Genomic DNA, 24,743 nt, shown 5'->3' on the forward strand with positions numbered 1-24,743 from the left:
TGATCCTAGCGAGGCACACAGATGAAGAAAATGCTGTCCCTGTCTCCTCGCTCACAGCATGTGCCATGTACACTCAGTGGCCCCGTACCGCTGACCTTTTCTGTGAAGCATCAAACAAAGTCTTCCACGGTGCAGGCCGTCTGTTATCCATTCATTAAACAAATACTCATCGATACCTACTCGGTGTTAGGCATTATTCTAGATGCCAAGGATAAACAAAGACAAAAATCCCTGCCTGCCTGTAGCAGAGTAGTGGGAGTTGGTGGGGGGAGTTGGAAATATAGACAATTAACAAGTAAATGAGTCAAATATATGGCATTCTAGTTGACGAAGAGTGTTAGGAGGAAAATTAAGTCAGGAAGGGGGTTAAGAAGTGCTGGTTTTGGGAGGAGTGTCTCACTAAAGGGACATTAAGATACAAAGGACATCTGACCCCAAACTTCACACTGAAATATATAGTCCCAGTTAATAGATGTGAATTAACTGATGACAATGACTTCCCCATTAGTTTTTGTCACTTCCATCACAGCCAGGGGCAAAACAGCTCTATTTCTTCCCATATTTCTTCAAGAGACCAGATCACACCTTGCCACACTGTTTCCTGCTGCTTCTCCCACTGACCCTGCCCTCACGAGTTCCTGTGGTCTTCCCAGTGGCTCTCTCATTCCTTTAAATAGTATTTGCTGGGTGCCTGCTCTAAGTGGAGTGCATTGAAGAAGGAATATCAAGGCAGTGTGGAAGCGCTTCTGCTATATCAGGCGGTTCTAATCATCTGTCTTTTCCCTCCATCCTGCACCTCTCTCTCCTCTCCTTAATTAAGGCAGAAACATTCAGAGCATCCCAATTCTGTACTTGGAATTTTTCATTTCAGGCACCCTCAAATAGCAAATCGAGGTACTCCAGTTATAAAAATGTGGATTCCCTGGCTTTCTGATTCACACTACCCTAAAATCACATTTTCACCCACTATTAAAAAAAAAAAATCAAGGCAAGACACAACAAGATGACTCCATGCAATCTTGTATCACAGGTAAAAGAAAACCTTGTCGATATGAAATCAGACAGTGTAAAATTCTCTCCCCGAGGAATCTGGCATTATTACATCCCCCATCAATCATGGCATTGTTTCTCCAACAACTGTATCAGAGGCAGCATCCGGATATTGCTATAACACCTTCCCAAACCATCAAGCGCTTTCCTTCAAACCATGGAAAGTCACACACCACTACAGACAATACTGGGCCCACCAAAACCTAAGCTTTTCCAAAAGAGTTCAAAGCCCTCGTCTGCTTCCAACAATTATCAACTCTCAAAATTCCAGGACTTTCGTATTAGGTGAAATGAAATTTGACTTCTACTTTTATGAATAACCTATACCTACATGAGAAAACTCTATAAATTTGATAAGGCATATGTGGAGAAATAATAGATACACATTATAATATATAATATTCATGAATGGCATATATTTTAAATCTTAACTTATCAAAGATTCACTTCTGGACACTCCATTTAATAACAGGTAACAATTCCCTCCTGCTTATATTATAAATATAGGCATTGTTCCAAGTTCCGAGATATGATAAGGAGATATACCAATGGATCTCGCAAAGCTTCTGCCCTCTGACTTTATACTTATTAGTATTATTTTTGTGGAGACTTTTTGGTTTTGTTTCTTCAGGTACTCCCTAGGTGGGTAAAAATTACAAAATCAAAGTTAAGTTTAAATACAAATACTGGCTGAATGTGAATTTGCCTTTCCTTTCTTCCTTTGCACTATTAGAAAGCATTTCTTTCTCTCAGAAACACAAGAATACTGAAAAGTTGACTTTGAGGGTTTCGATTTCCCTTAACATTTTCTCTTTGTCCTTGCCACTGATCGCCCAAAGCAAGCAATGAGAGGACCTTGTCATGGCCCCAGCATAGAAAACGCCTGCAGTACATTCACCTTGTACACCTTATTTATAATCCTCTGTAAATTCGCCCAAAAGTCATGAACTACATAATACTAATTCTTATAGGTTGACATATTTCCCTGATCTTTCATGAGCCACATGGGGAAACAGTTTTCTCCTCATCTGAATGAAGAAGAAAAACAGTGATCCTAATCAACCATTTGCCCTTAGTGGCTTCCCTAAACAAATCTGGGAAAGCGCTTAAAGGCTTGGGAATAACCATGACCCTGCTTGATGCACTGTAATAACCCTACCTAATTATACTGATATAAAAACTAATTGGAAAGATAGCAAATGTCAGGGTAAGATGCAAATCGTAGGGTGTTAATTGCTGAACAGGTGCTGGAATAGAATTAAATGAGCATTCTGATTAAAAGAGTGGAGGAAACAAATGTGGACCCCCGATACAAACTTGGCCATGTGACTTCTAAAGCAGTCCATTCCACCAGGAAAAGGTCATGGTGCTGTGACCTCTGTTTTGTGATGGGTAAGCCAAGAAAATAATAGTGACCACAGAAGAAAAAACAATCCAGCAACATTATCAACATGACTTCCAGAACTGACTGCTAAGTTTGAGCCCCAGAGACATGCAATGTGTCTTAAGAGTTCATAGGCACACAAATAAACCTGGATAGAATCAAGAATGCATAAATCCTCACCTCTTCCCTGCCACAAGGGCATGCCCTTTCATCTTTAACCGGCAGTTTTCACATCCTCTCACCACCCCCACATTACTACCACAGTGCTGAGTGCAACTAGGTGCTCGCTATGCATTTGTGGGTTGACCAAGTAGTTGATTGATTAACTGAATCAACAGCCTTGTTTGCCTTCAATATCTTGGGAGGATATGAGAGTAAGAACATTGGGATAGGGCGACATGGAGATTAAAGCTGAGGCTCCAAGCTATAAGCCAGTCACTCTTGTTGCAAATGGTATAAATGGTATTTATTAATGCTCTAGCAATCCAGACTTTAATCTACATATGTGAAGGAGATTTCTTTTTTAGCCTGGTCTATAATGAAGGCTGCTTCTGCACAAACTCCTGGTGACTTGGTCAATCCTTTGTCCAACCATCACTGCATTTCCTGACACGTGGCAAAGCCTAGGCCAATGAAGCCTACATTCCCAAGAGAGAAGAGACCCTGAGGGCAGCAGCTTTAAGCAGATAGCTGCAGCAGCTCCTTAGCCCTGACCTGATGTGGTCCCTCCCCAACATCACAATGCCCTCACCCCCGCTGCCACCTAAAGAAGCCCCACTCAAAAAAAAAAAAAAATGCTCCAGATCAAGACCCTAATGTTTTTCCCAACACATCACCTCAAATAACCTAGAAAGGTTAAAATTATTTCATTCCCAGGTAGGATGTTAAAGCTTAAGTGTTCTTGTCTCCCAATAGTTCACAGGTCTTTGAGATTTATGATGCCAGAAACCTAAACCAGCTCTTTAGTACAGGGAGAAGGGGGTAACACAGTCTTACTCTATTCTACTGATTTTTCTCACTCCACCCCATCTGAGCATAGAACAGCGATTCATTCATTGTGCTCATTCCACTTGGGGCCTCTTTACCCAGAGTCTACCAATTGCACACCACTGTGCCTCATCATATTTGCTTTTAGTGATATAGACCAGCAGGAGGCAGATATCAGCAAAGTTAATTCCTCTAACTCACACCTATGTCTACTAAAATTGGATTGCAGAACTACTCAACCCAGTTGCATTCATTCATTTGCACATTCATTCGTTTTTCAAAATCTAACCAATTTGGCCTCTACTTATTGGGCCAAAGAAAATAATACAATGGTTACATTAGACAATACTCCAACTCAGCAATCCAATTTCAAAGTGCAGAGGAGGGCCTGAATGCTTTAAGAGGGAAATGTGGCTACAGGAGGCATGGGTGAGATTTCACCTTGTTTATTTATGCTTTTATAAGGACACTGAGAATAATAATAAAACAGGATGGGAAAGAGAAAAATGTTGCTCCAGTAGAGAGATGGGTGGGTAGAACCTCCTCACTCTTTCCCTCCTTTTGATCTCAAGAAAAGCTCACTTTCTCTTGCTCACTCTCTCTTTAAGGAACAAAAATAAACTGTCTCCTGAGTAATAAAGTCAAGACACTTGCCAGTAAAAATTGGTTAAGGTCATCACTTTTGAAGGTCAAATGAGTTTTAGACAAGATGTCATGTGGAATCACTATTCAGCACGTTTAGTTAAATGGTTAAAAATAATAAAAAATAATGACAATAGTGGAGTTATATTTTTTAAAAGGCAGAAGTCAGAAAATGAGAGAACCAGATGTCTAGAAGGAATGCTGGGAAATGCTGAAGAGAAGGATTTCTCCCGCCACCCCAAACATAACCTTCCCCTAGGATCTTTCCAGACTCATTGTCAGTATCTAATGCCTATACAACATTGTACATCTTTTACACGTGTGTTTTGCCATGCAGTTCGCTTATTTATTTTAATAAAAGAGACCCAATAGGGAAAACTTTTTTTAAAGGATCACAATTCATGTTGACCTGAAAGTGAAGATGTTCCAGGTCCCTCGTGTGCCCACCCTGTCTAAACACCCAAAAGACCCCAGGAGTTGTGTTGCTCTGTGACTAGATGGCAAGAGAAAGAAAGCAGCCTGACAGTCGGTTTGCCTGAAAATGATACCATTGATTTAAGTGAGATGCCACAATCTAACGTTTCCAGAGGAACATCCCTGTTTTTGATAAAATAGACTATGAACAAGTCAGAGCAAAGGGGCTGTTCCTAGATGCAAATGAGCTCTCATAGGACATCTCTGGGATCCCAAAACAAATGCAGAACCGTGCTGACAGTTGGGTCTGAGTTCCAGGGCATGTTCTGTCCTCTCACACGGCCACGTGGGCAGCGAGGCCTCATCCTTTTTATAATCTGCTTGCTTTTACCAGACACAGCATACCCTTACAACCAAAAAATCTCCTGTGCCAAAGGATGCTTGGAAACTCCAGCAAGGCCACTGCAAGACTCAAGTTCCAAGTATTGCTCACTGCCAGTGACAATTAGAACAATCCGAAAATGTTCCTCCCAGAAAAATACACTCTTTTTTGTTGTAACAGGGGTGTAAACGCCAGCCAATCTCTTTTGGCACCTAGAGCTATAAGTGGTTTCACTGTGCCACCTCTCGACAAAAACGCCCTCAATGAGCATCCTCCAAGGACTGGCTTTGAAAGGGGGTTTCGCGTATCACGTTAATGCATGCACTTGGCACGGCCCAACTTTCGCACCAAGGCTCTGGGGTATGGGGTGATAAGAGCCAGGTTCTGTTTGTTAACGATAAGGCAATTATTTCTTTGGTACTTCGTAGAAGGAAAAAAGAAAATCTTACAGCAAAGATTCAAACAAGGATCCCTAGGGAGACAACAGACCTCATAGGTTGGAAAAGTTTTTTTTTTTTTTTTTTTTAAACCCCCCTTCGCGGGAGCAAACAAATGGCCCATTGAGAGCCACAGAACAGCCAAGGCTAAGTTACTGACAAACACGCTGTCAGTTGGCTCCCCTAGAAGCTCTGGATAACTTAGGGAGGGGAAGATGGGAGCCAGAGGGAGGAGAGACAGAAAAAAAGACAGACATAAAATGAGAGGAAAGGAAGGAGAGAAAAGCCTGTAAGTGGAAGGGAGTAGAGAGACTGTAAAGAAGTGAGAGAGAAACGAAGGGCTGGGAATGGAATAGGAAGGAAAAGAGCACCGTGTGCTGATGTATGGTTGGTAGCACTTCCCAGGCATTTGGAGTGTGAAGAGGTCCATGTACTTGGTTAAACATTACATCTTATCTTCACTGACCCCCAACCAACATTTACCGTTTCCTTCCATTTTAAATGTAGACAAGCCACATTAGTATTATGGGTCCATAGGAGTCACTGGACCATCAATGGGATCCATGGCAATTAAAAAAAAAAAAAAGGCAAAGAACCTCCAAACACTGGGAAGGTATTAGGCATCCTCTCACTTTGCAGACAACATACTTCAGAGGATAAGTATGCATGATTTTCAGTTTGGAAAGGAGAGGCTTTCATTTACTCCCTGGGTCAGGCTTTCTGCCTTCAGGCCAAGGTTTCTTAACTTTCCCTGGAATTCTCTAATGTGCAACAAGTTTAGGCATCAAATGCCAAGAAGCTTTTAGGAAGTATTTCTCAGGGTCATCCCATTTGATTAACAGCTAAGAGTTAGTTCCACAGCTTTAAGGGCCAGATCCAGCATGATAATTTTGCTCAGCTGGTTCCCACTGAGCCTGTAAAACTCAAAAAAAAAAAAAAAAAAAAAAAAGGTTGGCTGTGGCGTCCCAAAGAAGCAGGTCTCTGAAGCCTCAATGTTAGTTTTCTACTAGGAAAAACGCTCTGAAGAGACCAAGATATTCTACAGACAGAATAGATCTCAATCCAAGCAACTGGGCTTCTGCTTCTTCCTCCTTGTCCTTGGAATTACATCATAGAATCTTGGTTCCATGGCACTACAAATCCCACAGTCAGGGTAGGCCAGCAGCCAGAATCCAATAGATCATTGGCCCTAGGACCTATAGGGTCATCTGCTGGTTATGGCCCTGTACAGATGTGGGTAGACAGCAGCTGAGCCCATGCCTTCAGAAATTCCCACCTCTTGTTCTGGCATCAGGGTCAGCCTGGTCAACTGATGGTGACCACGCAAACTCACCAACAGCTCTTTCTCTCCTCGTCTCTGGGTGCTTGGTTTCTGAGAGCAACTGATCTGTCTCTGTTTCAGAAGTTTCTAAGCCAAAGCCATCTCCCACCCCAAGAGGCAGGGAGACCTTACACTGCAACTTGGAGCTACCTTTAAGCTGGATTAAGTTGAAAATCTTCAGAATGGACATCACGTTCAAAACTGCCTACTTTCCCAGGGGTTAAGAAGTGGGGAGGCACAGCTCCACCTTCTCTGCAGAGAAGGAATGTTTCTACCTGACAGGAAGAGTTCAGGGGGCTCGAAAGATAAGGTGGGCCCATGTGTAGGCAGGTGCCGGCCATCGGGGTGGAGCAGGTCAGGCACAGGATGGAGAAAGATAAGAAAGATGTGCCCCAACCCAAACCACCGTCACTCAGGCTTTCCTCACTGTCTAATTTGCTTCTCGTCTCAGTGATGGGAATTAGACAATTGCTTTAAAAACTCAGAAGCTACCATAAAAATAGAAAATTACTGCTTCCTGTCATGACCAAATATTAAACACAGTGCACACCTAATGACTCTATCCCTCCCCAGGGAAGAAGCTTTATGAACAATAAAATCCCAGCAGACTTTCAGTGTTTGGGTTTGGAGGTCTCATTATGGGTTCACTGATCCAATACAATTTACAAGCTCAATGGACGCCACTTGAAGTGAAAACCGCCAGCCCAGAGTTATAAACGGGACACCTACAGTGAAACTAGCATTTTATTCTTCATCAGGGAGTGGAAAGAAGAAAGGGAGGTCTTTAGGAGAAAGGCATTGGGGTGCAAGTCACTAAGGTAAATGTTTCTGATTGCCTGAGTAGGAATCAAGGTCAGACACCACTAGAAATGCAAGGCAATGGATAGAAAGCAAGGGAGGCCCAAAAACTGAAGGCAGGAAGAGGAAAGGTAAACAAAAGAAAAAAAAGGGGATGGAGACAAGGGTGGTGGATTAAAGGCAAGTAAAGGAAGCAGAGGTAGGGTTAACTGTGCCATCCTTTTCTACATAGGTTGAATCTACATGACATCATATTTTCAAAGTCAGATTTTTTTTTCTTCAGTTCACTACATTATCCAGAAACAGGTCTAAAGGGTGGTTACTCTTCATCCTGTGCCTTGCCAGCTGGAGGATAAAATGCATTAGCCACTCTATATTTGCTTGGGCAAGCATCAAGCAGACTGTTAGCGTTAAATCGAAGTAAAGTCTGGCTCTTGTTCAAGCGTCAGCCACAACCAAGAAGGGAGAGTGGAGCTTCTCCTTCACCTTTAACTCTGTGCAATTTATCACTCGAGCCTAAACAATCCCACATGTTTAAAGCGCTGGAGAAGGAGACTTGGGGAATGCTAAACAAAGGCTTTTAGGGAAGTCAGAATTAAAGTGCACAGGGGCTGGACAGTGGACACTAAGCAAAAGCAATCCAGGGGAGGTGACAAGTCCATAAAGCAGGGTCTAGACAGGCCATGAGACCAAGGCATTGAGAGGTGACAAAAAAGGAGGGAAGAGACTGAACATGAGGAGTGAGTCTGTGAGGAGAAACTGACAAAGAGAGGGAAATGCTGATGGATCCCAATAATGCTTTCTGCTCACCTGTCTGCCTTTTAAATGAATCTCCTATGTGTGAATCAGCTTCTGCATAGATCAGAAGGCAAAGGTTATGAGCCCCAGATAAAGATTTAAAAATCACTAAAATAAAGGAACCATAGCATATGCTGATTGGCCGAGGTCAGTTATGGCCACACAACACCTCTCCCCTTCCACACATTGAGAAAGGACCATTACTTTCCAACTCCTCACATAAGAAACTAGGATTCAGATAGGTCTGCCAGATAAAATACAAGATGCTCAGTTCATTTTAAATTTCAAATAAACAACGAATTATTTTTTGTATTAGTATATCCCAAATATTACATGGGACAGACTTATGCTGAAAAATGATTCATTGTTTATCTGAAATGCAAATTTAACTTGGATATACATACCAAAAAATCATTCATGTTTATCTGATATTTATATTTAAATATCATCCTAGTTTTTACTTGCTAAATATGGCAACTCTAGATTCAATGAAAGGGAAGAAATGAATGAATGAATGAATGAATGAATGAATGACAGAGGAGTAAGCAAACCAGTGCTGAAGTCAAATTTTACTGTGGTTATTATCTACTATGAGAACAACAGCCACTTTGAGTCCTCAGCTCACATGTAAGAAATCTATTTCCTGTGTGTATCTTCTGAAGTGAGAAAATACTTTTTGCATGTAAGAAATGGGATCCACACAAAATCACTGATTGTAGTAAAGTGAAATGCCATCAGTTTGCCCCAAGCCATGTGCTTGAAAGGTAATGAATCCTCAAACCTTCAGTAAATCCTCCAAGCCTTCAGTCCAGTTAGAAGCCTTGTAATTCAGCCACAATCTATTCTATGTGAAACCCGCTGTTTCTCTTGTCCCTTTCCTTGCAGAGACCACCCCAGTTTTGTTCTGGGAGCTGGAGACCTTGTCTCTTATCCTAGCTGAGTCTTTGACCAGCTACACAGATCCTGAAATTGTTGATCTTCAATTGGGTTTTCTACTATGTAATGTGGGATGGCATTTCCAGTCTCTAGCTAAAATGAATTGTGCACATCGCTTTCAATTAATTAGAAGATCGTCCTGTACAATTGTGCATAAAGCACCAAAACAGCTCACCATTTATCTCCATAGAGACCCACTGTGGGGCTTTTTTGGAGGGGCTACATAGAAGTAGCAGCATTCAGAGACAAATAGCCCCAGCCCTCATCTCATTGCCATCTTGAGAGTTCTCTGTTTTAAAAGTCCTGGCTACTTAGCGGCTTTTTAAGATACTAGTCCCAAAGTGTTGGTTCCATCTCTGCAAATTCCTCCATTTCTGTCATCACATCAGTGGAGTTAGGAATTTCTCCCCTTATTTCCCTCTCAAAGGCTCTTGTTAAAAGGGGGCAGCGGCTGCATTTCTCACCAGGTCCTGCTCCTTGGTGGTCTCGAGAGGACCAGGAAAGTTTGCCGTCAGTGGAAATTTTGAGTTTAGAACAAAACTTCTTGGAGGACAACGATTTCATCAGTGACCCAGTCCAGAATGGTGAAATGCTGACTCCTTATAAGCTTTGGTCTAGGTTGGCTGACAAGCTTGGAGCCTCTCATCACTCAGCTACTTCTCTTTCTGATCAAATGTCCCCTCCGATTGCAACTCTAGGTCAATGTGTAGAAGACAGCAACAAAGAACAATTCTGACAAGATTCTAATTTGCAAACAAATCATCTAGTCAATCCCTAGTGGGTAGAATCCTAAATCTGTGAATCATCTGTGGATAACTTCCTTCTCTCCTTGGTATACAGGTCTCATTTCCCAACCATTTGACATGCCAGTCTCTTAGCTGGGTCAAAAATAGACCCAAAGAACTTATCCAGCCCTGTTCACTCCAATAGAAGAAGAAAGATAATAACCAGCAGTTTTGGGAAGTCCTCTTTGGGTAAATATATAGTCTTATCTTAATCTTTCCCAGGCTCCAGGACCTTTGTTCCTCCTAAAGCCAACTGGATAAGTTTGCAAAGAGATGCCTTTTCTAAAAAGAAATACCTACTTCTTATTTCCAGCATAGCACAATTTTAGAGTACTGTTCTTCTGCTCCTTGACTCATCCACTTCCTAGCAAATCTGCTATTTAATCACAACACACAATTTTATAAGGAAGAAGCTGGAAGTTGAAGCATGGCATCATCTGTTCTAATAATGATGTACATCCAATTGGTCCTCGGATTTTCACTGGGAATTGATCCAGAGGTCTTGGGCAAGCGCTTTGAATGAGAGAATGCCAGTCATGGTGAGTTGGTTTTCATCTTTCTGCCTCTTTTCTAAAGAATTACTTATAAATGGTTTGGATTCTGGCCTGAGTTTCTGCTTTCTCACAAACATCCAGGCTACTAAAAAATTCACAGATTGCCAGATGGTATAACAGCAGTTCCCTGCAACGAATCTGAGCTTCCCAGTGAACAAAGAAGACGCGTACTCATGGGGACAAGTGGCAACATCAGCAAAAGCTTTGGAGTGGTGAGTGTACGCGGGGGGGTGGGAAGCAGGGTGTAAAGAGGTGAGAAAAAGGACCTTTTCCCTCCAGTGACTGATACCAGAGTATCTGGCAGGGAAAAAACTTTCTAGCAGGTTCCCCTACTTCATTCTCCATTTTCCAATCCATCTTCAGAGTTCTCTGTCTCCAAAATACCAGCCTGATCATGAAATGGCACAACTCAAAATCCTTCTGCATCTTCCATCACCAACAAAGTAATGTCAAAATACTTTTATATGGGCATATAAAGTCCTCCAAAATCTGGGCCCAAATACTCTCTCCAAATTCTCTTACTATCTCCCTTCACATGTACCCATGTACCTCTAAAACTATGTGCAGGTTTAGGAAATTCTTTCCTTTCCAGGTGTCTTTTCCAACACACTTTCTTCGTAGAAGGCCATTCTGCCCCAATTTGTAAATATTTAAGGTATAGCCATCACCCCACCTATCTCTGCCACGATGGAAATTATCTCCGCACTTCAGATCTTCCAGAGTGCTTATCCTTTTATCTCTTTTATGGTACTTTTTGCATTTTGCATAGCATCATATTCATATCTGCACCTCCTTTGTTTTTCCATATAAACCCCAAGCTCTTAATGGGAAAGGTTTCTGTTTACTCAATCTTATTATCCCTAAGACCTCCTGCAAGGTCCATGACACAATAGGCCTTTAATAAATATTTACTAAATGTAAGTAAGAATTTCACTCTGCTTCACAACCCTAGATACCTGTTCTTGGGCCTGTTATATACCTATCTGCCACTGGACATAAGACCACTAAGAGGTTGTAGAATGCAGGAAGTCACAGGAATGGTCCTATATGAACTGGCAGTAGACTCAATCACCCAAACTCTTCAATGCTTGGCAGTCAGAGATTAATCTGTGAATTAATATCTATGGAGTGTCTGTAGCATCCAAGCCACTGCAAAGATGCCACGTGAGATACAGGATAATTGCACTGACTTTTTTTTAAAGCATCTGTTGTATCATGCACTATGTGGGCACCTTACATTAATGTATGTAGCACAACTCCTCAAGGAGAGAGGTATTATTAACACCATCACAAAGCTAATAAATATTGGTGTCAAGATTTAAATGGCATGTGATGTCTGATATCTAAGACTTATAATACAATTGGAAATGTAAAGCAAGCACAAAATAGGTAAAATAAATAAATAATGCCCATACCCCTGAACAAGAGTAAGTATTTGTGATAAAGGTCAAGGAAAAAGATTTTCACTACAAGAATTAATATCTTTGAAGAAGTAGAATCTGAACTAGGTCTTGAAAAAGGGATAGGATTTATATTGGCAGAGTGCTTGGGGTGGGTATTCCAGGTGGAGATAGTGTATACAATGGGAGAAAAGAGGAAAAATTCAAGATCTGTGTTCTGGACAGGGGGATTCACAGAGAAAGAATGTTGGGACCCAACTACCTTCCATTGACCTGGTCTTCGGAGCACTTTTTGTATTTTGTGAATGTGTATTTATTGGGTGCTTATTTACGCTGTATGCTCCATGTATTTATTTGGGTGCTTATTATGCTGTATGCTCCGTAAGAGCGGGAACCATGCCTCTTGTATTCCCTGATCTCTCACTGCCATTCACAAATATTTTTTGCCTGATGACTGAACAACACAAGGACTTAGCAAGTGAATAAATGAGGCAACGAGCCCATTTATACACGACTAAGCTAGTTTGCATCAAATCCTAAAGCTCCAGTATCAGGATGCTGGCCAGGCAAGCAGAATAAGTGTAATTCTTAAACACTAACCCAATTACTTGAGTGAACTTTGCAGCACCACCTCTGCAATCATGAGGAGGAGAGTCATTTTCTCGAACAAAATTTTGTTTCTTTTTTACCACTTGGCTGCAGTGTCCTCCAGTGAAGAGCTTCAATCCATAGGGACACTCTTTCCCAGCTACAGAGTCCTTTACCTTACCTGTAATTCCCTGAAATGGCCAAGAAACTAACGATGGTTTTGCTAGGAAACAACGGAATGAGATCATGGAAGAATGATGCATTCATATTGGATAAATAATCTGTGGTTTTTATTGAGAAAATCTAAACCCTCCCTGAGAGAATGAAATTTTCACTTAAAAAAAAAAAAATACATTGCGTGCAGTGGCCCACACCAGTAATCCCAACACTTTGGAAGGCTGAGGTAGTAGGATCATTTGAGGCCAGGAATTCCTGAGACCAGATTGGGCACAGAGTAAGACCCTATCTCCATAAAAAAAAATAAAATTTAAAAGATAGCCAGGCATCGTGGCACATCTGTAGTCCCAGCTACTTGGGAGGATGAGGCGGGAGGATTACATAAGCCCAGGAGTTTGAGATTGAAGTGAGCTATGATTGCACCACTGCATTCCAGCCTGGGCAACAGAGCAAAACCCTGTCTCAAAAAAAAATTTTTTTAATAGCCTGGGGCCAGGTTTCTGTGGGCTCTTCACAGTACTGGGTTCTCCCGTACTGGAGATGAAGAGTCTGGACAGAGAAGACATATACATTAATAACTCCAGTAAATTACTGAGGAGCAGGGATGAATTAGCGCACCTGACCCCCAAACTTGAGGCTTCAGCAAGAATCAGAGAAAGTAGAACTGGAAGGTAATATATTAGTCGCCCATGAACCCAAGGCACTTCATTTTACAAATAGGGAAACTGAGGCACAGAGTGGCAACTCTTGACCTCTGTAACATTAGACAGCTAACTAGTGAATGTTCTGGGGCCCAACACAGGTCTCCTGGTCCTAATCCAAGGCCCTTTTTGCTGCACTGCACTACCCACTCCTCAGTCACGCCGAGAACTGACATTCTGTCAAATCTGTCACATCATTGAATGTGACTCACACAATCTCAAGTTAAATGCTACTTCAGGGGCCAACAGGGCCCACTCCTTCTACAATAACAGATTCTCCCTCCAGTGTTCCTATCAGTTCTTCCAGATCACACCCACCAGGCCCTACCATCTTCATTGCTCTTAACTCTGCAGTTTTTCTTCCTATTATACCAAAATCTTTCTCTCTGTAATTTCTACCTATTGAATAAATTCCACTTTCACAGGCAAACTGACTATGTGACCTTGGCTGAGTGACATAACTCCTTAAGGCTGATCTTTCCTTCAAAGGAGAGACTTTCATCAACCTTGAGAATTCAGATTATTTTACTAGCACAAATGTCATAGCACAATGCCCAACATAAAATAAGTGCCAATTAACTGTTAGATCAATGTTATTATTGGTTTTATCTATCCTTCTCAGAGCCAGAAGTCTTCACTCAGGAGATAACACTACTGATATATCTGGTTTGCCCATTTCGGAGGAAAGGGAGGTAATGGTCACCTTGCAGACGTAGGTCACCTTGTAGATATAAATCTCACCTGCAGCTCACCTCCAACTACTACCAAAATTCCATCTCTGCAGTGATTCTCTAAAAGTTTCCATCCCACAAATCGCACTTCATTTGAGAGAGAGGAAGAACAAGTACGCCCCAGGGGAAAGTAGATCCAAGCGTATGCTTCAGTAGAACAAGGTACTCCGTGAAGCAGAGAGAGGCAGGAAGAGACTGTGTTAGACAGCAGGAGAAGGGCCAGTGACAAGCCTGGAGCAAAGATGAGACCAGCAGATGACAATGCCCACACCAAGATGGTGGAAGAGGAAAACATCATTAAAAACAAGAGTCATACCCGTCAGGATGACTACTCTCAAAAATTTTTTTTTTTAATTTTTTAAAAAGCAAGTATTGGTAAGGATGTGGAGAATTTGGAAGCCTTGCTTGTGCTTATGCACAATATGGAAGAACAATAAGGAACTTCCATATTGTTTTCTACAGCAGCTGTACTATTTTACATTGGCAGCAATGTAAAATAGCAGTGGTATTTTACACCGGTGGCAACGTAAAATAGTACAGCTGCTGTAGAAAACAATATGGAAGTTCTTTTTGAAAATGAAAATGTAATTACCATAGTCCAGCAATTCCACTTCTGCATATATTCTCCAAAGAATTGAAAGCAGAGACTCAAACAGATACTCATGTCCACAGCAACATTATTTCCAGTAGCCAAAAGGTCAAAGCAACCCATTGCCAGATGAATAGACAAAATGTGGTTCATCCATACAATGGACTATCATTCAGCCTTTAAAAGGAAGGATATTCTGACACATGCTACAACATGGAGAGCCCTTGAGGTGATGCTAAGTGAAATAAGCCAGAAACCAAAAGATAAACACTACCTGGTTCCATTTACATGAGGTGTCTAGAGTAGTCAACTTCACAGAGACATTAAATACAATGGTGGTTTCCATGTGCTTTTGGGCGGATTAGCAGAGGGGTAGTGGGGAATTGCTCAGTGGGTACAGAGTTTCAGTGTTGCAAGATGAAAAGAATTATATAAATGAATGGTGATGATAGTTGCACAACAATGTGAATGTATTTAATGCCACTGAACTATACACTTAAAATGACTGATGGTAAATTTTATATGTATTTTACCATAATTAATTCAAAAGAAAAAGAAAATGGTGTCAGGAAATCCCTTCATGGGCAGCTAACCCTCAGTTTATTCAGATCTTTTTGAGTAAACCTTTTGAATGAAGGTCATTCTGTTGTTTGGTTGATTTCTCAAGAAAGAAAATAAACAAAAACACATCAACGCTTAAAATGGTCCTCCTGGGAACAGAGCTCAGAAATATATGAGACCAATGTCCAGGGACAAAAGACTGGGATATTTAGTGTGTGAGAAATAGGTTGGACCTCCTTTTTATTTATTTACTAGAAAATATCCTACCAGTACACACATGGGTAGCCTACAAAGATTCAAAATAAATTCTTGCCCTCTCTATCCATCTGACTTTTTATGGGGTTGACAAGGACAGGAACAATAGGGACTCATCTTCCTTCTCCCACATTAGTCAGAGTATCCCTAAAGCCCTCTTCTCACAGATCACCAGATTATCCTGAGCCCCCCAGAGGCTCACCGGATCATCAGAGAACCTTCCAGATAGAGAAGAGAGTCTGAAGAGAACACAGTCCATAACAACCAAGTATGAATTAGAGCTTCCCTCCAAAACACAAATGTAAATCCATTTAAGCCTTTTATTTTTATTTACCACACAGGCCTTTACAGACAAGAGCTCAGCTGAAGGCCACAGTAAGGATGATGTTTCATTATTGTTTCTGTTTTGTTCTGTTCTGTTTTGGGGATTTATTTCTACACTAAAAATTAATCAGGAGACCCTTGATTCAGCAGCAAGTCCTGCTGCACTGTGTTTTGGCCCGGCCTTTTGGAGAGGGGCATAGTTGCCCAAGAATTCTCACAAGCATACTGAAAAAAAAAAACTGAAAATAGAAAATAAATTGATGTTTCTAGAGAGAGATTAAGGCAGGAAATAAATTTAGTATTGGGGAAAAAACTCCAAGTCTGGGGCTAAGTCTTGAGAAATGGAGAACTAAGTCCTTAATGGGGGATCTCCTATTGTAAACTCCAATGGTTTTCAATTAAAGGGCCACAAAGTAGTCAAAGTGATTTTTCATATTTCAAACAGCCTATTGGAAACAGAAGATCTGCCGGAATATGGTCACATGGCCTCACCAGAAAGTCAAGTTGTTTTGTGTTTGAGCTGGAAGCCTCCCAAGTCAGTGTGGTTACACTAGTTATCTCACCCCAATCAAAAACCCTTAATTGGCCACTGACGGTATCAAGGGCATTTCTGAGAGGAGATGTTTTTCCTTCCCATTTTGTTATATGTTTTTGACTAATAAAAATGGAATTATAGCTGCATTATTACTTGTCCATAGTAGTTTGGAAGGCAAAGTCCTGCAAAACCCTGTGTTCACCAAGGAGGAAGCTTAAGGGGTCCTTGGTGGTGAAAAGTTGGGGAACCATCCTCTCCCTCTCCCCGGAACATGCACATTTCAAGGGAATAAACAGACTTCTTCTGAGCCAGAGTGGAGCGTGCCTGTTGTGTGAGAAAATGCAAAGACAGACAGTGTAAATTAACTGCATCTGGTGAGGTTAGGTGAGAAGGGGGAGGAGATAATTAGTTGGCATTATAGGAACAAGGGCAAAGAACAGAATTCTATATTTACACAGAGGAAATCCAAAATAGACTACTTTGCACCCATTTGGGGCTTGTGAGGGAACTCACTGAGTTGGCAGATGGACGCAGAGACCAGATGCAAGGCTGATCCAAACCAGTGGATACTATGAGCACCATTCCCACCTTCAACAAATGGAAACCTGACTTCATGCCATTTACCTCTTTTTTTTAATTTATTTATTTATTTATTTATTGAGACAGGTCTCGCTCTGTCATCCAGGCTGGAGTGCAGTGGCATGATCACAGTTCTCTGCAGCCTCCACCTCCTGGGCCTCAGTGATCCTCCTACCTCAGCCTCCCGAGTAGCTAGGGCCACAGGTGTGCACTACCACACCTAGCTAACCTTTTTAGTTTCTGTAAAGATGGGATCCCACTATGGTGCTCAGGTTGCTTCATGCCATTTTACTTCTGAAAATGAAGGCAAGAAGGCTAAGGTAAACCCAAAAGACATTCAGGAGCGATAAGACAAGGTTTCAGTGAGAGAACAGTTATCTTCAAACAAAAGCCCTACCATAAGCAAGCTAAACAAATGCATCTGTTTGTAGTAAAGTGGGCTTCCTTAAAACCTGATACTGGACAATTTATAGTACCCTTTGGTATGTATGTTTCCATGTGTAGACATGCAACATTTAGGAAGTAACGCATATATCGAGTGATGCGGAGACATCACTGGGCTATTTTGTTGTGCATAGGATAGTAAAAATAAAGGCCACAGTCACATAAAACTCGTAATCTGCAGCCAAGATACAATTTCTACTTTCTCAGAAGAATTTAAAGCACGCTAGCACAAACTATGAAGGCGCCTAATACGAAAATCTTTTCTTTCTATTGATGCAAAGATACTTTCTTTTGTTCATGTGGTGTGTGTGTTACATAGGAAGAAAACATGAGCATATTCAACTTTATCGGTGAATGCAGTTAGATGTAGTTCTTTAAAGTAGGAGCTCCTGCTTAGTGCAGAGCCATTAAGGTGTGTACTTACGAGAAGCAAGGTTCAGATGAGTATTTACAGGTTTGCAAACATTTCTAAAGCTGGTTTATAGGGTGTTTATTGTGAAAAAGGATGTAACAGTCATGAGATTAGAGTACTTTCTTAAAAGAGAAGCTAAAGATAGCAGAAAAGACTAGATGAAGATTAGTGAGCTCAGTCGACAGGCCGGAAAGGACAGGGTCTAGGCTGCTCTCATATGCCTCCAGTCTCCCAGAGAATCCCTGGGAAACAGAAATGAACAGATCCAACTCATCAGGACAGAAAAACTGCTGGGAGAACGAGGTTGTGGCCATGGAGAGAGCACAGTCTGGAAGTAAAGACAGCTTAGCTGTGTTCTTTTTTTTTTTTTTTTTTTTTTTTTTTTTTGAGACAGAGTCTCACTGTCTCTCTCTGTCACCCAGCCTGGAGTGCAGTGGTATGATCTTGGCTCACTGCAATCTCTGCCTCCTGGGTCCAAGCGATTCTCCTGCCTCAGCCTCCCAAATAACTGGGATTACAGGCATGTGCCACCATGCCTGGCTAATTTTTGTATTTTTAGTAAAGACAGGGTTCCATTGTGTTGACCAGGCTTGTCGCAAGCCTCCAACCTCAAGTGATCTGCCCACCTCGGTCTCCCAAAGTGCTGGGATTACAGGCATGAGCCATGGCACCCAGCCTGGAAGTAAGGACAGCTGTGTTCTAATGCCAGTTCTGCCCAACCAGCTGCGCAACCACGGGCAAGTCATGCCACCACTCAGGGTTCAGACTTTTCATCTATAAGATGAGGAAGATGACTGACTCCAAATAGTCCTTGCGACTCTCTATATTTAAGCCTCTCTGTACTTTCAAAAAGACCAGAGCGACCCCAATAGCTCCCTAAAATGCAGCTCATTGGAAACTTCTAAAATGGCAAAGACACTATACATATCCAACAAACATTTTATATCTGCCTATCATCCTCTTCAAGCATGTCAGAGAACACTGCAAAACTGCCATTGATATTTCAGTAGCCTCTTGAAGCCTACAGCAGTGACAGCACTCCCTAACCCATCATTACATTATTGAAGAACAGAGATGCTGAGTGCTTTGTCCAAGGTCAGAAGCTAGGACAAGATCAGAGTTCCAGCCTCCTCAGTTCCTAGGCTATGCTATACTTTCCACTAAGAAAGCAAGCAGGCTTTCTGGGAAGAATGCCAGAGGTTCCATTCTCCCAACTGAGAATTCGTTGGAATATTGGAATAACAACTTTGGAGACTGTGGTCTCTCCAATCCATTTCAGGACCTGGCTAGAAATGTGAAAACCCAAAGAAAGAAGCAATAGGGAATTATTCCGTTTTTTAACGAAAGAGAAAAAAATTAGGGGTGGGAATATGAGGTTTCTTAAAAATTACATGATTGCTGGAAGTTAATTTGGTATTTCTTCGTTGGTTTGTAAGTTCTGTTTCCAATCACAAAAACAGACAGCTGAGGATGCCTAAATCACATTTCAGTGAATTAGTGTCTTGTCCCAAAGAATCTTTCCCATTCTGAATATAACATAGAACCCAGAATGCAATCCTCCGTAGTAGAAAGGAATCTCCCTCAACGCAACAGAGAGCTTATCATATCCCCTAAACCATAATCTAAATTGATAATCTTCCAGCCAAACAGCAATCATGGAGAATAATGAAGCGGGTGCCACTTAACTTGGGGCACACTGCCTCTTCTAGAAAACTGATTGAGACCATACGCTGCCCGAGAGGAGAGGCGCCATTGCTTATATCCTGCACCACACATACTACTTCTGAGGCTGAAGCTGGTGCACCTGGAAAAGACTCCGCCACAGATTTACAGAAACGTGTTCCAAAGGAAGATTCTAGCTTCTTGCAAGAAAGGCCAGCATGAGGAGGCCCTTGTTGGACGAGTTTAGTGTCTTGAAATAACATGAAACCAACCTGACAGCAAAGCTCCGTGGATCAGTACTCAAACGGTTCATGAAGAAAAGGAACCGCAAATGATTGAAAAATCACTTTTTCCCCCTACCTGTCAATTATGACCGGGTCCGACGGAGTCTCATTTCGGTTTCCACAGCTTTTCTTTTCGCAGCATCGACTGTAGATTGGGAAGGAACCAAAAGAATGAAAATTTATTAAATCAAGAAAATGCAATGAGCACATGACAAGAACATTCTGGATTTTTGTTGTTGTTGTTGTTGTTGTTTTCCAGACAGTGTCTGGCTCTGTCACCAGGCTGGAGTGCAGTGGCTTGATGGCTCTGTCTTGACTCCCTGCAACCTCCGCCTCCTGGGTTCAAGTGATTCTCCTGCCTCAGCCTCCTGACTAACTGGGACTACAGGTGTGCACCACCGCGCCTGGCTAACTTTTTTTATTTTTAGTAGAGATGGGTTTTTAGCATGTTGGTCAGGCTGGTCTCGAACTCCTGTCCTCAGGTGATCTGCCCACCTCGGCCTCCCAAAGTGCAGGGATTACTGGCATAAGCTGTAGCACCTGGCCACAAGAACATTCACAAAGATAAATCTGTCTTGGGGGGAAGCAACACACACTGGGGCCTGTCAGAGGGGTGGTGCCAGGAGGGAGAGCCTCAGGAAGAATAGCTAATGGATGCTGGGCTTAATACCTGGGTGATGGGTTGATCTGTGCAGCAAACCACCATGGCACACGTTTACCTATGTAACAAACCTGTACATCCTGCACATGGGCCCCTGAACTTAAAGTAAAAGTTGAAGGAAAAACAAAATGAATCTAAGGTAGCTTCCCAACTATAAGCTGCTTGAGGGCAGGATTTGTGACCATGTTTTATAAGATAAAAAATTAAAAACACTGAACCCGAAGCCAAAATATACTCAAATTCTCACTCTATGACTTAGAAGCTAATTCTCAACTTTCCTATGACCCATATTTGTAATCAGAACCACAGAAGGTTGGATTTAAAGGTCAATAAGGTCACTTCCAGATTGCTATTCAATGATTTTATGATTATTTTAGGTCTTTGTGGCTCAATAAATATTTGAAGAAAGGAGAAGAAGGAAAATATATAAAATAGACTGTAAATAGCTGCCTGGATTACTGTAAACCTTATTTACATAACTTCTTTCTCCAGAGATCTTGGTATACTTTATAAACATTTATTCATTCACTTATTTCCATCATTTTTCAAAGATTAAAGAGGAAGACCAGAACTATGGTATACATTTTAAAATAGGAGGAAAATGAGGCAAGGAGCTGTAGGATGATAGCTCCAATAATTTTCACCAAGTCGGAAACAGAAATGGTATCCCACTGTTTGTAAGTCCCAGTTCTGAAAACTCCACTTCCCAAGATGTCCCCCTTTGTGCTGAGTACCTGGTAGAAAGACCTCAATAAATGCTGATAGGATTAGCTGAGAGGGAGATAAAGAAGATCCCCTGGGGCAATGACAACAAACAGAAAGTACCTCCTAGGACCTGAGAGGGGAGCAAACCACTGCAATCCAAAGGTATCTATCTATTCGAAAATACCTAGACCAATGTGAGAAGGGCAAAGAAAGCTTGCTGGTAAGAAGCACTGGGAATTCACTTCCTTACAACCAGGTAGCCCATCTGCTGCTTATCAGAGGTACAGACTTCTGAATACCTCTCAGCTCATCTCAGGCACATGGTCCACTATCAACTATAGTTGGCTAAGGATGTAGCCTTGACATGGCTTTTTAAAAAAATCCTTATCATCCATACTGGTTGGAGCATAGGCCTAAGAAGTAAGCACGCTAACAATAACCAAACTATATGTGAGCATTGCCCTTTCCATGGTAGTTTTTCTGTAGCCTAAGTTTGACACGATACCTTAGGAAGACTGCTGAACTCAGAATCAGTGTTCTGATATCCAAGCTGTCACCAACCAGCTTCACAAATTTAGTCATATGTCTTTAACCCCTCTGGGCTTTTTCTTTCTTATGAATAAAGTGAAAGTGTTGGATTTGATTCTCTCTAGAGTCTCTTCTAGGTTTAAGTTCATGACGCCAGGGGATTCCATGAGCACCCTTTGAAAGTGGTGATAACATAAGGAAAAAAGGGAAGTCATGTGACAGCAGGAACCCAAAGGCCTAACACCAACCCAGTCTTAGATTTTTTTTTTTTTTTTTAACAGGGTTTCCCTTTGTTACTCTGGCTGGAATGCAGTGACATAATCATGACTCACTGCAGTCTCAACCTCCCAGGCTTAAATGATCCTCCTTTCTCAGACTCCCATATGTAGCTGAGACCACAGGTGCACACCACCACACTCGGCTAATTTTTGATTTTTTATTTTGGTAGGGACAGGGTCTTGCTGTGTTGCCCAGGCTGGTCTTGAGCTCCTGGGATCAAGCTATCTGCTCACCTCGGCCCCCCAAAGTGCTAGGATTATAGGCGTATGCCACCATGCCCAGCCCCAGTCCTAGCTCTGTGGCTCTCTGCAGCTCATTTGCCCTCTCTGGTTCTCCAAGAACTAAACATAAATATCTTAAAACTTTTTAAACCCATCTCTTTCATGGGTGTGGATTCGCCAGTGAATAAGTCTACCATCCTCAGAAGTGAAATATACTTGAGAGATGCTTAAACATTTGCAGCAAATGGGCACAATGAGGTTTTAAGAAATTTAATCAAATTAGTAGGAAGGAAAAGAAAAATGGTCTCAACTTTCTTAAATACTAGAGTTTGCCACTGGGACTTTCTGAAATAATATTTGGCCTTTGAAATTATATTAGGTCTTAACTTTTAAAATTTCAATCCATCCCAAGATTAACACCAATAAAAATGCAGGCCAGCTGCTCTCCCACCTCCTAAAGCCCTTGTCTCTCTTTCCAAATCCCTATGCCTCCACCCATTTCTCCCACCTTTCCTGTTTCTAGAATATTGCTTATGTCAACATAATACCTTTGCAGTTAAGGCAAACCATTTTTCTTAGCAACACAGTTTCAAAAGACCCATACATGCTAGCTACCTACAGACCTTCAAGCAAGACTCTCCCCTTTGACATCACCAGCATGTCAACCTAACCCCAAATATGTGTGCAATGCCGGGTACAATTTAATTACAAGAGCACACACTGTCAGAATGTGCCAATCTGTTTAGTTTGGGTAGGAATGATTCTGAGGGGGCTGAGTAAGTTTGCAAAATTGTTCAGCTCAATTCAGCTGCCTTCCGTGGGGATTTCCTCTGGAGGAAAAGAAAAACAGATAAAAATGTAAGCCTGGTGCCAGTGTAGTATAACGTAGAGAATGAACTTGGGAGGAAATGATATTCAAAGAAAAATGCAGATAAACTTTAGGATCCAATCCTCCATTTTCCAACAGCAACATATTTAAATATCATCTCTAATGTTGATATTCAGCACAAAACATACATAGAAGACACTCACTTGGCCATTGAACTATAATAGTAAAGTTCAATTAATAATAGAACTTGGTTGAGTTAGCCCCATTTGAGCGCATCTTAACATTTTTCTAGGTCTGTGAGTTGGCCAAAGCAAATTATTATATTTTTTTTTTAGAGAAAAGTTCTCATTAATATGTTCTAGTCATTCTTTGTTTTTAACGGCGTTCAGTCCTCCCGCCAGCAATATTAGCACAAGCAATGGGAAGTGGAGAACCTGAGATGTTTGTGAACCTACACTCCCCAAACAGGGTGGAACAGCTAACAAACCAGGTCCCTGAATTACTCAGATAAATTTAATTCTGCCTTCCCTTTGCTGTGTAGACAAAGCCTGAGTGACCAACTTTAGGTTCATCTACTTTAGTTAAAAGGCTAGGATTATTCTCCAACAAGCAAGTCTGACGTTCTCAATAAGTGTTTTCTAAAACTGACTCTAAGATAAAAAATAATAAAACAAAGAGAAGAGGAAACTGAGCTTGGCAATAGGTTAAGATTGTGTTCATAACAACCCCAGAGAGACTCAGAGCTGCTCTTTTTTCTTAATGAATGAAAATGGAAGCTGTTCCACTGTTTCTCTCTGGCGTGGTTTGGTTTATTTTATTCTAGTACTTATTTGGAAAACGTTTTACTTGAAACACTCAATTTATTCTCCCCATCTCCACCCGGAGTCTTTGAAGGAGAGAGAAAAAAATAAAACAAGTTAGAAGTGGGAGGTGGGGAAACATGAGAACTCTTATCACAATCCTGAATCATACCTGCATTTTTCAGAAAGGGAAAGAGAAAAGATGGCTGAGGAAGGGGAAAAAGCCCCAGCGTTGGACGGAGGGTGTCCACTCAGCCAAACTCCAGCTCACGGCAAGTGAGTGTGTCTCTTATCCCCTCCAAAATAGTTTTTAAAATTCAACCTTCAACTTTCAAAAATCTGTCTCTAATTTCAAACTCAAATAAGCGCACAGCATGGTGGCTTTTGTTTTGTTTTCTTCTCCCCAACTCCTCCCTGCGATTGCATAACAAAAGTGTCTAAATTCACACCATCTGGCCAATAAAGACACTGGCCCCACTGCCCGGCTGGCCCATCTGATTAGGGCCCTGTCTAGCCTGCGCCTTGTGGCGAAAAGTCACAGCTGTGGGGTTTGCTCGAGCTCAATACAACTCTGTTATTAGCCAGCTGTAGGCCTTGAGACGACTTCTGTTCAAATTATAATATCTTTTAACCCTCTGAGCATTGAGGGCTCGGGGGTGGCAGGCAGTGCCATAACAACTAGATTTCTCCTTGCTAATAATTGGTAAAATGAACCAAAGCAGGGAAGAGAGGAGCAGAGACCATTGGGGAAGGGAGAAAAAGTTATTCCTAAAGAGATTTATTTTGTCTCTGCTTTGTTCCCCATTCAAAGCTAAACACCGATTTATGAGCCTTTTACTAAAGATTACGGAACATAAAACCATCCGGGGAAGTGCCCAGGTATGCCAAATAACACTATGCAAATGAAACTAAGTATATGCAGTAACCCTCAAGAAACAGGGCACCTGATTCATCTCTCAATCATTGACTGCTACAACTGGCTCTTAAAAT

The 24,743-nt window shown here is 41.6% G+C and overlaps 1 protein-coding gene across 1 annotated transcript in view; it reads right to left on the minus strand.

Moving 5' to 3' along the window:
• EBF2 (EBF transcription factor 2) overlaps window positions 1-24,743 on the minus strand; it is a 204,326-nt gene that overhangs the window by 172,182 nt on the left and 7,401 nt on the right. Inside the window, exon 6 of the mRNA XM_005562876.5 lies at window positions 19,807-19,875. Within this exon, the coding sequence (XP_005562933.1) occupies window positions 19,807-19,875 (69 nt within the window). The remainder of the gene's footprint in view (window positions 1-19,806; window positions 19,876-24,743) is intronic.

This window comes from Macaca fascicularis, chromosome 8 (assembly GCF_037993035.2).
Source record: "Macaca fascicularis isolate 582-1 chromosome 8, T2T-MFA8v1.1".
NCBI lineage: Eukaryota > Metazoa > Chordata > Mammalia > Primates > Cercopithecidae > Macaca > Macaca fascicularis.